The 19,893-nt window shown below is 35.5% G+C and overlaps 4 protein-coding genes across 16 annotated transcripts; 3 read left to right on the forward strand and 1 right to left on the reverse strand.

Annotated features, from left to right (window-relative positions):
- Window positions 702-3,593, forward strand: LOC105167447 (ATP synthase subunit delta', mitochondrial-like). Its single transcript, XM_011087170.2, has 2 exons — window positions 702-1,067; window positions 2,890-3,593. Exons 1-2 carry the CDS (start codon window positions 816-818, stop codon window positions 3,232-3,234), a joined length of 597 nt encoding a protein of 198 aa, XP_011085472.1. The 5' UTR covers window positions 702-815; the 3' UTR covers window positions 3,235-3,593.
- On the forward strand, window positions 8,119-8,952 carry LOC105167450. The gene is made up of 2 exons (XM_011087184.2): window positions 8,119-8,345; window positions 8,463-8,952. The coding sequence occupies exons 1-2, from the start codon at window positions 8,233-8,235 to the stop codon at window positions 8,644-8,646; spliced, it is 297 nt and encodes a 98-aa protein (XP_011085486.1). The 5' UTR covers window positions 8,119-8,232; the 3' UTR covers window positions 8,647-8,952.
- Window positions 11,257-16,867, forward strand: LOC105167520 (pentatricopeptide repeat-containing protein At3g22470, mitochondrial). Of its 6 annotated transcripts, XM_020693995.1 has the most exons (6): window positions 11,257-11,485; window positions 11,654-14,394; window positions 15,146-15,243; window positions 15,374-15,484; window positions 15,920-16,017; window positions 16,120-16,867. In XM_020693995.1, the coding sequence occupies exons 1-2, from the start codon at window positions 11,456-11,458 to the stop codon at window positions 14,162-14,164; spliced, it is 2,541 nt and encodes an 846-aa protein (XP_020549654.1). In that variant the 5' UTR covers window positions 11,257-11,455; the 3' UTR covers window positions 14,165-14,394; window positions 15,146-15,243; window positions 15,374-15,484; window positions 15,920-16,017; window positions 16,120-16,867. The 6 variants fall into 6 exon arrangements, with proteins under 6 accessions (XP_020549654.1, XP_011085593.1, XP_020549647.1 ...); XM_011087291.2 differs by having other exon boundaries at window positions 11,257-14,394; XM_020693988.1 differs by having other exon boundaries at window positions 11,257-14,394; window positions 15,146-15,222; window positions 15,319-15,484.
- On the reverse strand, window positions 16,804-19,845 carry LOC105167457 (probable serine/threonine-protein kinase PBL19). Of its 8 annotated transcripts, none has more exons than XM_020694006.1 (6): window positions 19,776-19,841; window positions 19,503-19,585; window positions 18,698-19,109; window positions 18,347-18,607; window positions 18,071-18,193; window positions 16,804-17,683 (listed from the first exon to the last, which is right to left on the reverse strand). In XM_020694006.1, the coding sequence occupies exons 3-6, from the start codon at window positions 19,046-19,048 to the stop codon at window positions 17,138-17,140; spliced, it is 1,281 nt and encodes a 426-aa protein (XP_020549665.1). In that variant the 5' UTR covers window positions 19,049-19,109; window positions 19,503-19,585; window positions 19,776-19,841; the 3' UTR covers window positions 16,804-17,137. The 8 variants fall into 8 exon arrangements, with proteins under 8 accessions (XP_020549665.1, XP_020549667.1, XP_020549672.1 ...); XM_020694008.1 differs by having other exon boundaries at window positions 18,698-19,112; window positions 19,776-19,833; XM_020694013.1 differs by having other exon boundaries at window positions 19,499-19,585; window positions 19,776-19,794.

Raw genomic sequence — 19,893 nt, forward strand, 5'->3', positions numbered from 1 at the left:
GTGCCGATGATGATATCTTACATGACATCCCTGGTGAACAGGCTATACATTTTACTTGATATATTTGTTCTTACTCTAATTATTGGATTGCCATTTTTTATCGTGATTGTGATTAGGGTCTGTAGACATGTTTCAAAGAAGAGGCCCGTCGAGGAGGTTTAGCCAAAGTGAGGGATTGCAATGTGCTATTGAAAAAAAGATAAAACTCTATTAATCCATATAAGCATTGCACGAGAAATTATTAGCGTTGGGGTGGAATTTGGATAATATGATCGTTCTTGATTAATTATAATTATAGCAGAATAACAGTTAAATGGATTTGAAACTCATTATGCTGTTAAGATTTCAAATTTTGGTTTTGATATAGTTATCGCACATCACTAAAGTCACGATGATATCACTAAGAACATATTTATTATTTAGTATTTTTGCTTTTCGTTTTAGTCAATTAGAAATTAGTAGTAACAATGTTTCAAATTATTGGAAAAAGAGTTGTGTATAGACATTAATCTTTCGAATATACAAATACAATCATCCATTTTAAAAAATATACACCCAGGGGCGTTATAGTCATTTGCAAAATTTTATTATTTAATTATCTTTGCATTTTTAAATCAATGATAAAAGTCAAATTTATATTTTTCCAGGAGTGTTAAAATATAATTTCTACAGTTTTTAGGAGATAAATGTAATTTATATTTCCAGAGGGGTTGAGGTGTAATTAACTCTTATTCTTCATTAATTCCGACAAAACATACCACCCTCTTTCTTTTCCTTCCGACTTGCGAGCCGACCGATCATTTCACCACACCACAATGTTCCGCCGTGTCGCCGTCCGCCTACTTTCTCACCTCCGCCCCTTTTCCTCTTCCGAGGTTCCGACTGAGCCGGTGGCGGATGACTTGTTTATGGCAGCTTGGAGGCGAATTGTGCCCAACCTAGACCCTCCCAGAACCCCATTGGCCTTCATGCGGCCGCGGCCTTCCACCGCTTCTGCGGCGTCCACTCCCTCCAAGCTCACTATCAACTTGGTCTCTCACTATTCTTCCGCACTGTCCAATAAACAGGTGTTTTGTTTTAATCCATTACGGGTTCTTACGGTTAATGTGTAATTTCCTTCGTTCTGATGATTTTTTTCCTTCTTTTTAATTTGTGTTTGGGTTTTGTGGAGTATTGGGCATCTCTTATCACTTAATTAGTTGACCTCCTTGCTAGATTTTTTGTTCTTTCCGTTATCTTGTTTCGAATTTTTGCACTGATATGACCCCAGTACTTTGATATAGATTGAAGATATATCTCTAAATTTCTTATTTTTGAATATTTGTCTGTTTAATTTGATTGGTAGCAGAATCTTTCTCGTAATCTGATATGATTGTAAGTTGGTAATTTTGTTGATTGGTCCATTTTCCTGTTCTTTTCTTATTATTGTTTGTATATGGTCCGGCTTCTAAACATATTTTGAATTGTGAGCATTTCCATGGTTTTCACATTGTGTTGTATAGACCATTATGCAAGCTGCAACTCAACGTTAACGACTTTGTTGTGTATTTCTTTGTTATAGCTGTGGAATCAAGATATTAGCTGATTTACGGTTGTTCATCTGAAAACATTCGTCTTCTGTGACAGACAGACTCTGTTTCTGTGGGTTGCAGTTTAGGACTATTCATTTCTTGTTCAACATTGTGCCTGCTTGGGGTTTGCTTCACAACTTAATGGAGAATGTTTGACACGAAAGCTCATACATAGTTACTCTGTGATGTCTGAGCTGGGACCTCATCTCTTTTGACTTCTCCTAAAGCCTTGTCTCAGTAAAGATTTGAATTTTCAGTGTTGTAAGAAGCATAGAGTTCTGAGTCTTCACTTAGACGCTGATATGCATAATGAATGACCAAAGGTCCTTTGGTTTCTAGTTGTCTCGGTTTCCAGGAGAGGTTAACACTTCTAGAGAAAAGAGGTCTGCAAGAAGTGCTGAATCTTATATTTGGTTAATAGCACGTAGGCAACGAGATCTGTGAGCAACAGTGACAAAAGTTATGGTCAAATTGTAAGTTTAACCTTACGAGAACCAAAAACAGAATAGAGTTAGAAGTGTCAATGGATCTGACCAGCCTCTTAGGTTCTCTGGCATACTACTCATATGATGGTACAAAATGGACCCTTAAGAAATAAATATTAGAGTTTTTCAAGCATTACTGAGTCATAGCATCCCTAACTGGCTTATGCGAGTCTGTTCATTCTTTGTGCCTTCACAATTGGTTTTTAGGTGGAAGATTCCACAAAATTCACTTGCTCACCCATTTAACAAAATTTAAGAATTAAAAAGTTCAACCAAGACATTAATAAGTTAAATATTGACTATTAAAATCTGTGGACTCTAGATGAAATCAGACCCGCTCTATTTTTTCCTCTCTTTTTGGTGGATTTGGGCTATGTATCACTGGCGGGGGAGAGAGAGAGAGAGAGTATCGCCAAGTTTATATATTAGATGGTTCTCTTTGCTTGTAATCCTCTCTGGTGAGCTAATGAAGAAATATCTTTGACTAATTGGATCATGCTCCTTTGTTTGCCCTGATTCTTGCCGATGTCTCAAGAAATTGAGGTTCCTATTATTTGTGTTATCGCAAAATGCAGTAGTGAGTTGTTACTCATGGTTCTGCTTACCTGTTGTATAATAATAAGACTTACTTGGAGGTTTTACCTTTTTGCAAACTTTTGAGATGTCTTGTGATTCCACTTCATTGCCTTGTGCTGTGGGTAGATCATGTTTATAATCCGTGGCGTGTTTTTCCCCATCGAAGATGGGAAGGGATTCATTAATGATATCTGCTTTTTTCTTGCTCATTTTGCCTTTATGTCTGCCACCTAACATTTTACGTTCCATCACATTAGGTTGACATGGTTATAGTACCTGCCACCACCGGGCAGATGGGTATTCTCCCTGGACATGTAGCATCAATATCAGAACTAAAAGCTGGCCTACTTTCCATACACGAGGGGGACGAAGTGACAAAGTACTTCATTAGCAGTGGTTTTGTGTTCGTCCATTCAAATTCCGTTACTGATATAATCGCCATTGAGGCTGTTCCAATTGAACAAGTCGACCCAGATTCTGTCCAAAAGTACTTCAAAGAATTCACTCAAAAGCTGAGCGCAGCCTCAACCGATCTGGAGAAAGCTGAAGCGCAAATTGGGTTGGACGTTCTAAGTACTTTACATTCTTCTCTTTCTGGATAGTCCATTTGGTATCAATTCTCTGATATTCACTTATTAGCTGACATTTTGTTACTCTGGAGATGCTAATATCAATTAGCTCTGTCGACAATTGGAAGTCTTCACTATCTCCTTTTTGTATAGTGCTGTTTTAGGTTCGAAACTATTAGTCATCGTTTATTAGGTTGACATATATGCTTCTCTGTAAATTCTAGTAGAACCATTCTGGAGAAACCTATGGACTCAGGCCTCCTTTGGTCCTAAATCTTCCCAGTATTTAGGACTTCATTTAGTATTGTTTTCTCTTGTAAATATGCATCGTAGCGTCCTTGCAGTTTATTTATGATACGTTTCCATGTCCTGGGAAGCTGGTTTTGTTTCTAGCTGATGATCATTCAGTAATTTATGCTTTAGCATGCTCCATTTTATAGCATAGACCTGAAAGCAACTACATTTATTCCTCGACCTCCTAAACTATTTTTTATTTTTTGTTTGGGAGGGGGATAATTACATTTATACCTCATGATTTATAGTCTATTTACATAAATCATTCATGCATTTTGAAAATTACTTATACATTCATAAAAAATATCAATAACATTTATACAGATCACCCTTGTAAACCACACACACACCCTTCCAGAAATGTTAACATATTATACAAATTATTTTTATTTTTTGGCTGTCGGATATAGTTTCTATAATTACACAAAATAAGGTGAATTGTTTAAATAGATTATAGATTAGGGGTGTAACTGTAATTATTTTTTATTTTTTATTTTTTTTGGGGGGTGGGGGGAGTCTTTATTTTAAAAAGAATAAATAGTATATTATAAACTAATTTTTAAGCCAAGAATGAGATAGGCAAAAAAGAACACATAAAAAACGCTTATTAGTGTATCCTGGAGAGAAAATAAAAAAGAGGTAGAAAGTAGAAGCACTGAACACGATTTATAGGCATTGATTCCACGATTTGAAATTAATCCTTTATATAAAGCATTTGGTAGCTTTTTTTAAGCTACCTAAAAGCTTTCCCTATATGATTGGTAGCTGGAAAAGTTTGGCACAAGAAAAAAGTGAATGGACCTAACACAATTACAAAGATAAACAAAGACTCTACATCTACATCACATATTGGTGCTGAGTTCTATATATCTAAATAAGATATATCTATTGATCTATATATATTCATCTGTTTACTTATATTTGAACTATTTTAAATAGGGGATGAGAAGTACATGGTTCAATTAATGAATAATAAAATAAATTTACAATAAGTTCACATTAAGTGGGACAAATACCTACACGTTTTCTGGGACTCAAAATACACTGAAACTTGTTCATGAGACATCAATCTTAAGCATGAGGCTAAAACATTGTTGGTGCGCATTCATACCTATCTACATGTTTCACTACATATCTCCCATTTTAAATTTCACAGACATATTTCATTAGAATGTTATGAGTTTGACCCCATTTAGAACGTAAAAACTCTTTATTTTATATGAGTGTATTATAAGTTGACGATAACTAAATTATAAACTGAATCAGTAATTAGGTTTAATTCCTAATTGTTGGTGGTGCTGTGCACTGGCTAAGTTGGGCCATATTTCAAGGGATTTTGACAAATTTAACATTTGATGGCAATTAAGTTCCTTTAGTGACTATGAGCGTATTTGGTTAAGTTTATAAGTTTTTTAAAATATCTTATAAGATGTTTGCATGTTTATAAGATGTTGAAAACTTATTTGGTAATTTTTTTATAAAAAAAAAAAGAGCTTATATAAAAGGCAAAAAAAATAAGATTTTAAAATCTTATGAACTCATGTAAAAAAAATAAAAAAAAACTTCAACTTATTTTGAAAATTTTGATAAACTTCTAATCTAACTTTAGAAAATATTGATATAATTCGAAAAAAAAAAAAAACAGAATTGGAGATACTAATTATTAAATGCTTTTGAGCTTTATACCAAAATTTGGTATGACCACTCAAACAATGACACAATCACCAAGAAAAATAAAGGGGGGTGATGACATAATGGCACTTACTTTAAAAATGAAGCATCAAAATATGCACATGATAACAACATGTTCATGACTCACTTCCACCTATTCCTAACCTAACCATCTCAATAAACAAACACACAAACACAACTCAAGTCTTCCCCACCCCACCCTCCCCTTAGTTTAGTTCAGGACTTTCATCGAACACATGTTCAACAAAGCAGGAACATACAATTATTATTAATAAAGATGACAACAATATCCCAAGAACGAATATAAAAAAGAAAACAAGGATTCCCCATTTCCCATACATCATCACTGACTTGGCAAACCCTTCTTCCTCCTCTCACCATCATCATCATCATCATCCAAATTGACAAATTCCAAAACCACCCTACGTGTCGTTTGGGGCTCAAAATACATAAATGAGATGATTGATCACCTCTCGATGCGACCCATCAAACATTATTACATCTCACATGTCCGATCCACACTTTTCATTATTTATTTGTCGCCTTTCTTCTAACCTTAATCAACTCTCTTACAATAATTAACTTCTTCCTTCCTTCATATATATATTTGCTTATAAATAAGTATTGACGGGACTTATATTTGTTCGTTCTGACTCTAATATATTATATTTATTTTGAATAAAATAATTTAAGCTTCTTAATTATTGGAGGAGGTTTGTCGAGAATTTTTTCGACTCTATTTAAAGATATATTTATTCAGAGACAGAAAATCATGATTTTATTCAGACCATTAATAAAACTTTAAAAATTTGATTAAGCAAAGGAAGTGTTGGTAATAAAGGTCGTTTTAATAGTTTAAATTGAAATTCGTCTTGATCAATCATATTTTTTTATAGTAATTAAATTTAAAATTTCATGTTGCGTTTGATTTTTGGGGTACTAAATTGAATAATTTATTAAATTGTTTGACTGTGTCTTTATGTTTTGTGCTTCAAACTTCTTGATAGTCTATCAACAAATATTTATGTGGCTAGCATGATGGTAAATTTTCGACACGTCGACTAAATCATAATTACTATCGGAATTGAATGGTCGACAACGCTCACTGTATTATAACCTTTTTGTCCTAGTCATCGACATATGTCTCTATTGTTGTTTTCGACTCTCTCTTTTTCCTGCAAGCAGGAAAAAAAAAAAACACTATGTATTAATAATAATTATCTAATAAAATCACCATATATGCCTACAAAACACCCCACTCAAATTATACTCTTTCCGTACACTCTTAAAGGTGATGTTAATTACTATTCTATCCTCGTCGTAATCTTATTAACAAGTGTAATGATAAAATTTATCCCAAAAAAAGGAAAAATGTAATAATAATTCATTGGACATCAATGGTGCAAATTCTGCACCAGTCATAGTGGATCACGTTGCACCAGGCTGATCTGATCCTAGCCGTCCATCGCATGACCTAGGGAACAGTGACATCTCCCACAACGTAGCACGAGAAGCATCCAAACGCCACGTAGCATGGGGAGCAATTATTGGATGCTCCGCTGGTGACATCTCAGTGCCGCACGTGTAACTGTAACCCCCAAATCTTTCAACCTCAAAGCCAAATTGAATTAAGAAAAGAGGTAAGGAGAATATTATTAGCTGCCCGCGGGCAACGGGCAGCCGGAGAGACAATGGCGTTGATCTGAAACCCAACCCCACCCCACCCCATCCCATAATCCAATCCAACGTCCACAATCGGTCCCCCAAGTGGGCTCCACTTGTTTTGTTGGTTTATGATGGGAGGAGGCGGGACCCATGATTGAGGTGAGCAATTGGGGTTGTGGTGGGACCCAATCCTACGCAGCTCCAAGGTGGTGTGATGGGAAAAAGACAAAAAGTGTGTGTGAGTAGAAATCATGGAATTTTTAGGTGCCATGATGTAATGATTGATGGGGTTTTAGTGGTTTTTGGTTTCCACCTTTTTCAAGATGTCATTCTTTTGTTTCTTGTTTTTGCAATTCAATGGGCTTTTCTTTTTTACCACTAAAATTTTCTTGGATTTGTGTTTTTGCCTCAACAAATTGTAGGAATGACAACGAGTCGGATTCAAAGTTATTAAAAAAAAAACCTTTTAATTGGAATATAATAAATTGGATATATACATAAAATTTAATACATTCAAATTCAAAGCAGATGTAAATCCAAAATACCAAAAGAATGCACACTGACGAACCTAGTTAAGGCTTTTAAATCAGCGTTATTTGGTTTATGTTCATATGTAACTTGAATTTATTGTCATTCTTTTAAACTTTTTTTCTAGGGAGAAAATTATGATTTATGTATATATATATGTATTAAATTGAACACTATCTGAAAATATAATTTTTTTCAACATATTATCAGTGATTAAAGACCGTAAATATATGACTAAAATTAATAAAATTTGTTCTAGAACACTATGTATATAGAGTATTTTTTATTGTGCTCAAAATTTTAATTTACTATTATAATTTTCCTTGAAAAGTTAAAACCAAAAAAATTAGAAATATATATATACACACACATGTTAGAAAGAAATAAAAAAAAGTTTATGGGCCTATGAGAGATTCCCTTAAATACAAGGGGGCAAAATGCAAAAAAGTAAAAAGAGAATGACAATGTGGGCAGCAGAGCAGATGCATTGTACTGAACAGAACACTCAACCCCTTGGATTTGGGGAAAAGTAAACAGCCACTGGTTTTTATAATACTACTTTAGTCATCTTCCGCTGCTCCACCACCCAATGCACCCCAATCGCTCTCAACCAATAAAAGCCTCTCACCCCAAACTTGTGAAGAAATGTGATTAGTCAAAGTCAACGGGTGTTGCTGCTCCATCCACCACCCAAGATTAGCTATAGCCACCCCTTCCCACTATATAAAACCACTCCCACCCCTTGTTATCCTTCCCCTCCCACCACCACAATCACTCACAACTCTCTCCCACCACCTCCGCCGCCGTGAACCACCACTTCCTCCGCCCATAAACCCCATATAAAAAGCAAGAATGAGGTCAGCTGCGGCATACTGCGACTACGACAACTACCAACCCCATTTTCTTGATTCTTGCTTCCTTTGCCACAGACCACTCAACCACAACACGGACATTTTCATGTACAGGTATACATATATCCATACATAAACACTTTTCTGGGATTTTGGTAATAATCCTTACTTTGCTTAATTATTACATAATTATGTGACATTAATCAATTTCTCCAATCCTTGAATCTACAGAGGGAACACACCATTTTGCAGCCAAGAGTGCAGGCAAGAACAGATTGAAATGGACGAAGAAGTCGAGAGGAGATGGAAGGTTTCCAGCTCCTCCAAGAGATCAAACAGACAAACCTCATCAGACCCAGCTAAAGAATCTGACACCAACAAAGCTGTAAGAACAGGGACAGTGGCTGTGGCCTGAGATTTACACATAAGAACTATATATACATAAATTGAAAAGGTTTGATCTGTAAAAGGAGAGATGGGCAGAAGGAGTTGGATGAGATCATTTATGTCCATCCCACAATTTTGATTTTCACTTTTCTTAATTTGGTGTGCTGATCAAGATCATGGCATCTGAATGTGTATATGATGATGAGAGGATTGAGAGTCCTCTATTGGGATGTCATCAGCTATAAATCTTGGGGTGTTTGAATGCTAATCTATGGAAGTAGAAGCATTGTGTAAGGTTTTCTTGCTGTTTTTTATATTTTGTTTTTCGGATCAATTTCTCTTGCAAACTAAGAATTCATTTAAACTAGCCATTAGAGCACACTCGATCGTACGTATAATTTAAATTTTTATTATATTTCTTTCGTTCATTGAAAAAAAAAAAGGATAAAATGATAAAATTAATATTTTTTAAATTTGTATGAATAGAAAATTATTAATAAACTAATTAATTTAAAAATATGATTATTTGTGAAGAAAACGAGTAGTATTACCAACCATGATAGTAAGAATTTCTTACTTTATAAATAGTATAGATATAGATGTGTGGAATTTAATTTTCCAAGTTTAGAAAAAGGAAATATCCCATTTAATTAAATTTATCAAGGAGATGAATTTTCATACCTAGAGAAACCATTTCTAGCTGCTGAAAATCTTTAAAAATAAAAATTTCAAGAGTATTATTTATGGGGTTTTTTCTTATAATATATATTTTCTTTTCAAAATTGTAATAGTTTTCAACTAATTATAACAATAATACCAAATATTTATTATATTTTCAGTTCTCTTATGATCAACACTCAACACCTCTTCATATTTCCACTGTCTCAGATCAACCAAAGAACCTGAAAAACAACACCATATCACCAACCATAGCCATATGTATTTTCAACATTAAATTGATTCTTGAATGCATATATGTGTATAAATTATTTATATGGTAAAGTTCGCGTCTCATAATTAAAATATTGTGAATTTGAGTCTCAAAATATATGTATATGTCTATTGTTTTAGTATTTTCTTTTTTTTTCTCGTTTGAATATATTTATTATTTTAAAATATTAATGTATTGAATTAATATTTGAATTTAAATTAAATATTAAATGATATAATAAATGGCTGCTATTAAAAAAAATAAAAATTGGTGAGTTTCTAACTGCAAAATTCAAATAGAGTAGTTGTCACCATATCATCATATGCAATTTGGTATAAAAACCATAGGCCATGCAAGGAAAAATAACATTTTTTACTCTATATATATTAGTGATCTCATAAGTTATTTTTTGTCAAAATACTAAGCCACGTGCTACCTTTTTCGTTAAAATATGAACGAAATTTTACATAGAACTAAAATTGAGAATTTTTTATAATCTATAAAATCATTAATGAGAATCTTGTATCAATGAGACCAAAAATATACGATCTCTAGAATACGAAAAATACATCTGACCCTGCCATGTAGCCAAGTTGTCAAAAATCATGGACAAAGTAATATAAATCTTTTATCATATTTTAGTATCACATTGATATATATATTTTTTAAATAATATAATTAAATCAATCCATAATTTAAAAACATACCACGTACAATATACGTGTAGATATGATATCAACATGTAACCGAAACATCTTTAACCCAACCACTGACCCCCAAGTGGGTAACAGACTTTGGTGGGCTTTGGGCCATGGAAGTGGGCCAACAATCACCCCCTTATAAACAGGAATGAAATGAATTAATTTCTCACCAATTTAATTATGTGACATTATATATAGTATGTACATAGTACCCATAATATATATTTTTTTTATAAAAATTCAACTGTATAATACTTTTTAATTAAAAATTATACAAACTTTAGTTTTTTCAAGAGGGTAATATCTCAATAAATCCAACACTTATACCATGAAAAAGAAGTTGAAAAACTGGTTAAGCAAAAATCATCAAATACTCATCATATTACAACTCGTATTGTTCTTCAAATGTTGATTTTAGAGGGTATTTAATTATATTTATTAAAAGTATTTTATGAAATATTTTTACAATTTATAGTGTTAGTCAATTATGTACGTAGTGTTAGTCCGTGTAGCGATCATTGTGCTTGTAGTGGTTGCACAAGCGAAAATGTGGTGCTTGAATTGATATATAATTTAAAGATTTAGAGTCAAAATTTTGAGTTAGAATTTTTTTTTATTTGAATCAATAAATTATTATTAATGAAAATAAAACAAAACTTACTATTACAATAGACAACACCTACTATATAGTAAAACAATATTCTATGCATATAGCAATGTTCATACCCATAACCTCTACAGTGACGAGATTTCAGTTTCACCAACTAAATTAGGCCTTATTGACTATGAGTTTGATTTCTATGAAACACAATAGTTAGTATTCTTTCTTTTTTTTTTAAAGTATTCTCGTTAAGAATATATTAATTTGACACTATAATTTAAAATAATCTCTTAAAATAATTTAAACACACTTTAATTATTACATAAAAATCTAAACAAAATTAAAAATACATATTTATCACTGAAAATTGAAAATGAAAACATAAACAAACAGGGCGAGAGCCGAGATTAATGGGCTTGAGATTGCAATCAAGCCCAGGGGAACTATTTGGAGGCCCAAATCCATGGGGTTCTTTGTTTTCCCACGGCTCGTTTCAATTTCAGCGGTAATGGAATGAAGCCGTAAACCCAAAAGCCAAAACCCTCTTCAGACACCGTACGCCGGAGGCCCCATTTTCCGACGCAAATACCGGCGAGCATTGCGGATGTCTGCTGCTGTGCGTAGCAATCTTAAGGTCTGCCCTTCTTTCCCTCTCTTTCTCCACATAAGCTCAGAAGCGCTTGTTCACTTTCGGTCTGTTCCCCGCGATAGACTAAGAATTTGTCCTCAGTTGATTCAGTTTGTTTGCTTTAACAGCTCGAGCTCGTTTCGTGTTGCCTCAAAATTCGATTTTCTTGGACAGTTTTCACCTTTCAGCAGTAGTTACGACGATGACTCGTTCAACACTGTGATTAATTCGAATGAGAGGCGTAAACTCGCTGTTGGAATTTCAAAGATTATCAAACAGGGGAAAGGGTATCTTTTACAGGGATTTTCCAGCAATTTCTGCGCGTTTGCCCTGGTAAAGATCATGAAATTGCTTTTGAAAGAGGAGGCTGCAATTGCATTTTTCAAATATGTCTTTCGTGATCATTCAGATGGTGTAGTTCGACAATGTTGTGTTGCTGTGCATTTATTAGTGGCTGAAGAATTTAGGCTTATGGCCCAAGATGTGCTCGGGTGGGTGATTCAGGAAATAGGAGAGGAAAGGAGCTATAATATTGTGTGGCAAGAGTATTTTAAGGATGCACTGGACTTTTTCATTCTTGATGCATTAATGCGCTCTTTTACAAAAGCGGAAATGGCATCTTGTGCCTTGGAGGTTTTGGGTAGAATGAGAGAAGTTGGTCGGAGGCCGAGTGTTTCAGCAATTTGTGTTCTGTTAAAATTGTTGCTTAGATTTGGTTATTGTGGCAGTGTGTGGAAGTTGTATAGAGACATGGTTTGTAAAGGACCCATTCCTTCAATTTATATATACAATATGATGATTCTTGGCTTTTGTAGAAGAGGATGCATAAGGATTGGAGAAAGTTTGTTGTATGTAATGCAGAAGTTTGGATGTGAACCAGATGTGCATACGTATAACATTTTAATCAATGCGTATTGTGTTAGGGGTTGGACTTTGGATGCATTAAATTGGGTGCATCTGATGGTTGAAAGTGGTTGCAACCCAAGCCCCGCCACATTTAGTACAATCATAAATGCCTTCTGCAAGGAGGGTAATATTGCCGAAGCCAGAAAAATCTTTGATGGGATGCAAGAAATTGGAGTGTTTCCAAACACTGCGTTGTATAACGCTTTGATGGATGGCTATGTTAAGGCAAGAGAAATTGGTCTGGCAAATATGCTTTATGAAGAGATGAGAAGCAAAGGTGTGGCTCCTGATAGTGTGACTTTCAACATTTTAGCTGCAGGACATTACAAGTATGGCAAGGAGGAGGATGGGGAACAATTGCTCAGGAACCTATCAATGATTGGATTGGTTCCAGATTCTTCATTGTCTGATATATCAATTGGAGGACTATGTTGGGCAGGGAGATTAGATGAAGCTTTGGAATTGTTGGAGAATATGCTTGAGAAAGGGGTTCCTGTTAGTGTAATAGCATTTAATTCCTTAATTGTTGCCTATGGCAAAGCAGGGTTAGAAGACAAAGCTTTTGAAGTCTATAACATTATGGTGAAATTTGGCCTAACTCCTTCAGCTTCTACCTGTACTTCACTTCTTCTAGGCTTGACTAAAATTGGAAGGCTCCAAGAAGCCAACTCTCTTATATATGAGATGATAGAAAAGGGTTATCCCGTCAGTAAAGTGGCTTTTACTGTGGTTCTAGATGGGTATTTCAAGAAAGGGGATATGATGAGAGCTCAGGGTCTGTGGAGAGAAATGGAGGTGCTGGGGATGGCTCCTGATGCTGTTGCATTTTCTGCATTCATTGATGGACTTGCTAAAGGAGGTTTTGTTGAAGAGGCTTATGATATGTTCTTAAAAATGACGAGCAAAGGACTTGTTCCTAATAACTTTGCTTACAATTCGTTAATTTCTGGTTTTTGCAACTGTGGCAAACTAAATGAAGCATTGAAGTTGGAAATGGAGATGAGGGAGAGGGGTCTGCTGCCAGATCGTCTCACCTACAACATTATTATCAAGGGGTTCTGTAAACAGGGCAGGATGAAGTCGGCAACAGAGACCTACATTGAAATGCAAAGACATGGCTTTACCCCAGATATTGTGACTTACAACACTTTGATCAGTGGATACTGCAGGCAGTTTGACATGTTAAATGCGGAGTATTTGGCAAACACAATGCTGTCTAGTGGTTGGGACCCAGATGTTACAACCTATAACATACAGATTCATGGTTACTGCAGAAGCCAGAGGATGAATCGAGCTATTATGATGTTTGATGAGCTTATTTCTACTGGAATAGTTCCAGATACAGTTACCTACAATACTCTGATGAATGGTGTCTGCCATGATATACTAGATCGTGCAATGATCTTGACCGGAAAATTACTTAAGATGGCCTTTATTCCAGATGTAGTTACAACTAACCTATTATTGTCCAACCTACGCAAGCAAGGGTTACCGCACAGGACGGCGATGTGGGCAAAGAAGTTGAGGGAGATTCCCTTTGAGTTTGATGAAATAACATATAAGATTTTGGAAAAAGCATATCATGATATAGAAGAAGATATTGATTGTACAAAAGAAATAACAGGGAAGAGTCTCTTTATAGACTTCCTAATGTACATAACATATGACTTTATACATAGAAATAGGATGTATCAGAAAACAAGCTTTGACCTTTTTGAATTCGCTGACAATCAGTCCAGCACAACGCAGAAGCCATCAGCAGATGAGTATATGAAATGACTGCTTGATAGTGTTTGGTTTTGCTATATAAAGACATCTTCGGTACACCAGCTGGAACTTACACCTGGATCAGAATCTGGAAGTCTGAACGAATGACTCCTCAATGTGCCTCTTGTAGGTTTCTTTTATGAGGAACGATAACTTATTCGTCAATGACTCGCCAAACTGTTGAATTTCAAATTTAGAATGGCATGCTAATGCTATTACCATTGATATTTAACGGTTGAAAGGTAATTCTTGTTTAGCTACATGTTGGGCATCAAGTTATTCAAAGATAATGTTTATTGACTCTATTTTCACTGCAAATCCTGTACAATATTAGATTTTGTTGCCAAAGTCAAAGGCATAAGTTATAGTCATATGATTTGGTCGCAAGCTCCTTATCTGAATTTGGCTCGACTTCTAGAGTCTAAAAGTAAGATTTTTATTTGGGATGGATCATACTATGTAGATGTATACACGTATATATATAATATATATATATATATAATTGCAGATAAACAAATAAATCTTGCAATGTTGTAAAAGCAAGTTTGGTGCATGGAATGGTAGGACATGCTTCACTGCATATAATATCCTGTCTCGATTCTCAGCATCAACTGGCATGCACATTCTATTCTGATTATTGTTTTTACTAATGTAATAGTTGATCATGAGGCACTATAAAATATTTTATGTTTAAGAATGTCTTCAGTTATATAAGACAAAGCCTATTGGTATTCAAAAACACAAAGCAATCAGTTTAGGGGAGGAAAAGATGTTCCATGTCAAGAAGCACCTTGATTTTATAAACCCTTCATGTCTTAATGCTTTATATGTTTTTATCTGTTAAATTTGCATTTTCAATAATAATCTTGGTCTGGCTCTGAGGTAGATTTTTCTCAATGTGGACAAGTTGAGTTTGATAAAATTAGCACTCCATTTAGTTAACTATTTGCTTGTCTTTTTACTCGTCTGTACCAATTTCTGTTATTCTTTCAGGTTTTGCTCAATTTGATGAATGAGAAGAGAGCAAGCCGAATCACTAGTTCTGCACCATTCTTCTTTTTTGCTAGTGTGTATGGTTTGCTTCACTTAAGGTTATAAAATATTGCATATATCTCTGCTGAGAACATAAATTTTAATGTCCTGCCATTTTTATCGTGTTTTATTAGGTGACAATAACTGAGGTTGGCAAATTCTCATGACCTCACTTTAATGCCTATTCAGGTGAGGTGATGGGTGTTCAATTTGGCAAATGTCTTATGACCTGGACCGACTACCCCAGTCTCTATGTGTTGAAATCATATTGACCTTGAGAGAGTAGTCTTATAAATGGAGGTAAGAATTCTCTCTCATAACAAGGAGATTTTTAATCTTCTTAAATTGATATTCTATGTATAGGAAGGAAAGAACTTGGTCAACACTTGCAGTTTCACTTAGTATCAGCACCTCTCTTCTGAACTCGGATCAATGTTGTATGGTTCTTGTGAAATCTTAATTACTTTTGGGGCACTTCTACATATTGTGAAGTATGAAACTGTCCTTTGTATATTTAGTTAACTAACCATTTTTTTATGTAGAATTAGAGCAAGTTCTAGGTTCTTCATGAAGTGCTTCCTGAAGCTTTGGATACACTTTCACCCAGAATTTATCTCTCCTCATTATCATTTGTGTCTAAAACTGCTTGCTCTGAAGAATGTAACTGCTTCGAATGCACTAGTTCAGTCTGTCAGATCATTTATTTATTAACTTTGCACAACTTTGGTTTTACAGTGTTTCTTATGCCAAAATTGAGTAGGGATGAGAACAGCTGTGGTCTACACAGACTAACAGACTCAAACTCACCATCTGAGATTTCTCATTATTAGCAGGTGATAATTACGTTTCGTTTGAAAGACTAGTATGCATTCCCATATGCAGTTTGAGCTGTTGGTTCCACTTCATTACTGTTGACTTAATTATTTTTCATATAGGCTGAATTAATAATCTCATCTTGCAATTTGCCCCACGAATAACATTTGATGGGAGACAGCAACAGCATTTTGCAGTACAAGATGATGACTAGTTAATTGACAACCACATGTGTACAGAGACTTTGGTCAGATTGGTTCTAATGTTCTTTTTTCCCTATTAGCCTCGAACAGATGTCTCCATTATTTTTGGTATCCACACCTTTTAAGTGGGAACCAATTTAGTTCTTCCTTATGCTCAGTTAACACTTGATGATCATAAGGAACTCTGTAGGCTAGTTGAGATCCTAAAGTTTGATTGAGATTTGAACACACTGTTTCTTATTTCTGTAACTTTTAATACTAAATCCTCTTAGATGATCATTGTGTACAATATACATTGAACCGAAAGTAAAGAAAGGCAAGAGTTAACAGGTTTTCCTGTTAAGAGAAAGGAACCTGGTATTTCAGCTTCACTAACCTATGCATTTGCTGTCTGTTAAAGAGTGTGAAACTGCATCTAATAATGCAGCAGATGATAGATTAAGGAGCATTCAAGTTGTTGCTTTTAAGAAACTGAAGTAGCTATGGTAATTGGGTCAAGCGTTTAGGTGGTTATTCTTTAGTACAAGGATAGCTACAGAAAAGAAAACCAACCACCAGTATGAGAAATTTAAGCTCAGATTGAGTTCGATCACACATGGCAAGTAAAATAACACTGCCGCACAATTAATTGGATGAAAGTAGAAATCAAGACTGGATGAGAATTTTCCAGTAGGGGGAAAAATACTCCCAAGATGAACCATGTGATAATATATTAACTTGGCAGTTCAATTCTTCTCCTTCTGCATACCTTCTCAATTAGCAGAAGTCTACGATTCATTCCTTCAGACAGTTCTCTACTAGATTATATCAGTGTACTAGCTTTTAAGCTGACAACTCAAAATCTGTCACAAATAAGTTCCAACACATGCTTTCAACCTGCTACGTTCTTCGACAGCCCCGTAAAGTCTTAGGCATTTCCAACAAACAGAAATTTGATTTATGTCACTTTGGCCCTCTGCATGATCATAAACCTCCTTCCACTCACTCCCCCCAGATTCTCACTTATTTTAGCCAAATGTGCGATTCTCCTCTTGGCTGATTCTGATGCCCCCTTCTCTTTCACAGGCTTCTCCTCCACTGCGTTATCTTCAGCATCCTCCAAATACTTTGTGGGAGGGCTTTCAGCATTCTCAACCTGAACTATTTGCTTCAAGCTCTCCACCACCTTGCTCATCTTTGGTCGGTCTTTTGCACTTTTTACCAAACAACTATCGGCTAATTTGGCAATTTTACGGGCTGCACTGAGTGAGTACTGATTCTCAAGTCTCGGATCCATGATCATGCCAAATTTCCGGCTATCAGCAGGATACTGTTTCACCCAGTCCAGCATTTTCTGCTCAGACCTGGGTCGGTCCCTTTCCAGGGATCGTCTGCCCGTCAAGATCTCATACAACACAACTCCGAAGCTCCAGACATCACTCTTTGAGGTAAGATGTCCTGTCTCTATGTAATCTGGGGCTGCATATCCATATGTTCCAACAACCTATGAACAGAAAGCAGAAGCTATCAATCTTTTGAAAACTAACCACTGATTGCAAATAAGATCTCAAATTCTTGAAAGTCTATAGTTAATCTTTTCTGTTTCAGCCATATAACAGAACAAACAGGACAGCAAGTTGCAGAAGTTACTTAAAGTCCATGCAATCTTTCATAAATTCCTTCATATTCCGTTTCAGAGGAAGGATTTAGAGAAATGATTAGATTGATTTGAAATCCACCATAATAACTGAAAAGAGGTCGCTCAAACATTTGAACTCCGTACAAGCTAAAAAGAATTTGTTGTGAATCTAAAATCCTTATCTTCAAACACGTTAATCCAAACGCGACCTTACATGAAATGCTTATGCTATGTGTACCAAAAATGACATACCGCAGTAGAAACATGAGTATGACCGGGCGTTGGCCCCTCCCTCGCAAGCCCAAAGTCCGAAAGCTTTGGCTTGAACTCCTCATCCAACAGCACATTCGATGACTTGAAATCCCGATATATAACCTAACCATTAACAGAACTAAGTGAACAAAGCAAACCATCTCATCTAAAGTTTCAAAGATGAACTCTTCCCAAAGATCAATAATTCGTTAGCTGGACTCATTCATCATTTCCGCAAACACACAGCAATCAAGGGCACAAAAACAAGAAGGGAACCTGGATTTCTAATTCTTCATGGAGATAAGCCAATCCCTGTGCCGCCCCAAGCATTATCTGCAGTCTCCGATCCCAGGATAGAGCAGAATGAGCCTTGTTGAAAAGATGATCTTCCAGGCTTTTGTTAGGCATGTATTCATACACTAGTAGCCTCTGTATACCTCTCTCTCCATCCATAGCACAGTATCCGATAAGCTTGACAAGATTGGAATGCTCCACCACACCAAGAAACTGCACTTCTGCTACCCATTGCTTGTGACCCTGAACTTGTTCAGATAAGCTCACTTATGTTTCGTCTTGCAGTACTACAACCTCAGCATTGTAATGGAATAGAATTACATGATCATTTACCTGATAGCCGTCTCTGTTGAGTTTCTTGATAGCAACCACCGAAGGTTCACCCTTGCCATCAACAGGCTTGATGGTTCCCTTGTACACACATCCAAAACCGCCTTCGCCAATCTTAAGTAATCTACTGAAGTTACTTGTTGCTTGCCTTAGCTCCGCAAACGTGAACACCCTCAAATTCTGAGCTTTCTCTTCGTATATTTCAGGAATAGTACGTGGCAGAGAACCTGAACCAGAAGACTTTGTTACTCTCTCAGCTTCTGATGTATCTGATTTGTTCTGGTTTTTCAAAATTGGTGCTGATTTCTGTACCCTGCTTTTAACTCTATCCTTGAAATGATGAAAACACTTCATCTTCAAAACTGAAAGAAGCTATCAAGATTCAATTTTTGAACTCCAGTGCTACCATAGAAACCTGCTGAATACAGCATGAATACAACTATAAATAAAAATAAATTTAAGGGAAAAAAAGTAGATAGATAAATAAAATTATTACAATGGAACCTAACATAAACCAATGACAGCCCAGTTAACTAAATGTTAGAAATTCATAGCAGAAAGAAGAATATCCACTTGGAAAATTTGTTGAAGAACAAATATAGAGAAAAAAAAACCCTGATTAAAAAAGCTTGTGAACTTCAATTTTCAACAAGAACCATAATCACCCAGGCAGGATAACAGCAAGAAAATGGATATGATGTCTGTTCAAGCAAGAAATAACAGAGAACTGAGCTATTATTCTATGTGTGTGTGTGTGTGTGTGTGTGTGTGTGAGAGAGAGAGAGAGAGAGAGAGAGAGAGAACCTACGAAATAAGCAGATGAGGTGTGAATTTAATGCAGACACAGTAAAGCTGATGATGGCTCATAAATTCTTGAAGTTGTTGTCTAACCTGTAATAAAAAGTTTATGATTTTACCATCGGCTGTTACAATATCTTCCTGGTTCTGTTCAACAGTTTGGACTATCTCTCAAGAGTCTTTCAACTCTCAAAATTAACCAAAACTATCAACAACTTGCATCAGATTTCTTTAATTTTCTCCTCTCTGCTACTATATATATGCATGCTACATAACTACTCACCTCTCTCTCTCTCTGAAATGCATCCAGGGCTGTGAGTTCCCCTGGAGTGGATCATGTGATATGTAAAGGGAAGTTCTTGATTGGTGGTAGTAGTGGTGGGTGGGTGGGGGGGGGGGGG

This window comes from Sesamum indicum, linkage group LG1, assembly GCF_000512975.1.
Source record: "Sesamum indicum cultivar Zhongzhi No. 13 linkage group LG1, S_indicum_v1.0, whole genome shotgun sequence".
In the NCBI taxonomy this organism is placed as follows: Eukaryota; Viridiplantae; Streptophyta; class Magnoliopsida; order Lamiales; family Pedaliaceae; genus Sesamum; species Sesamum indicum.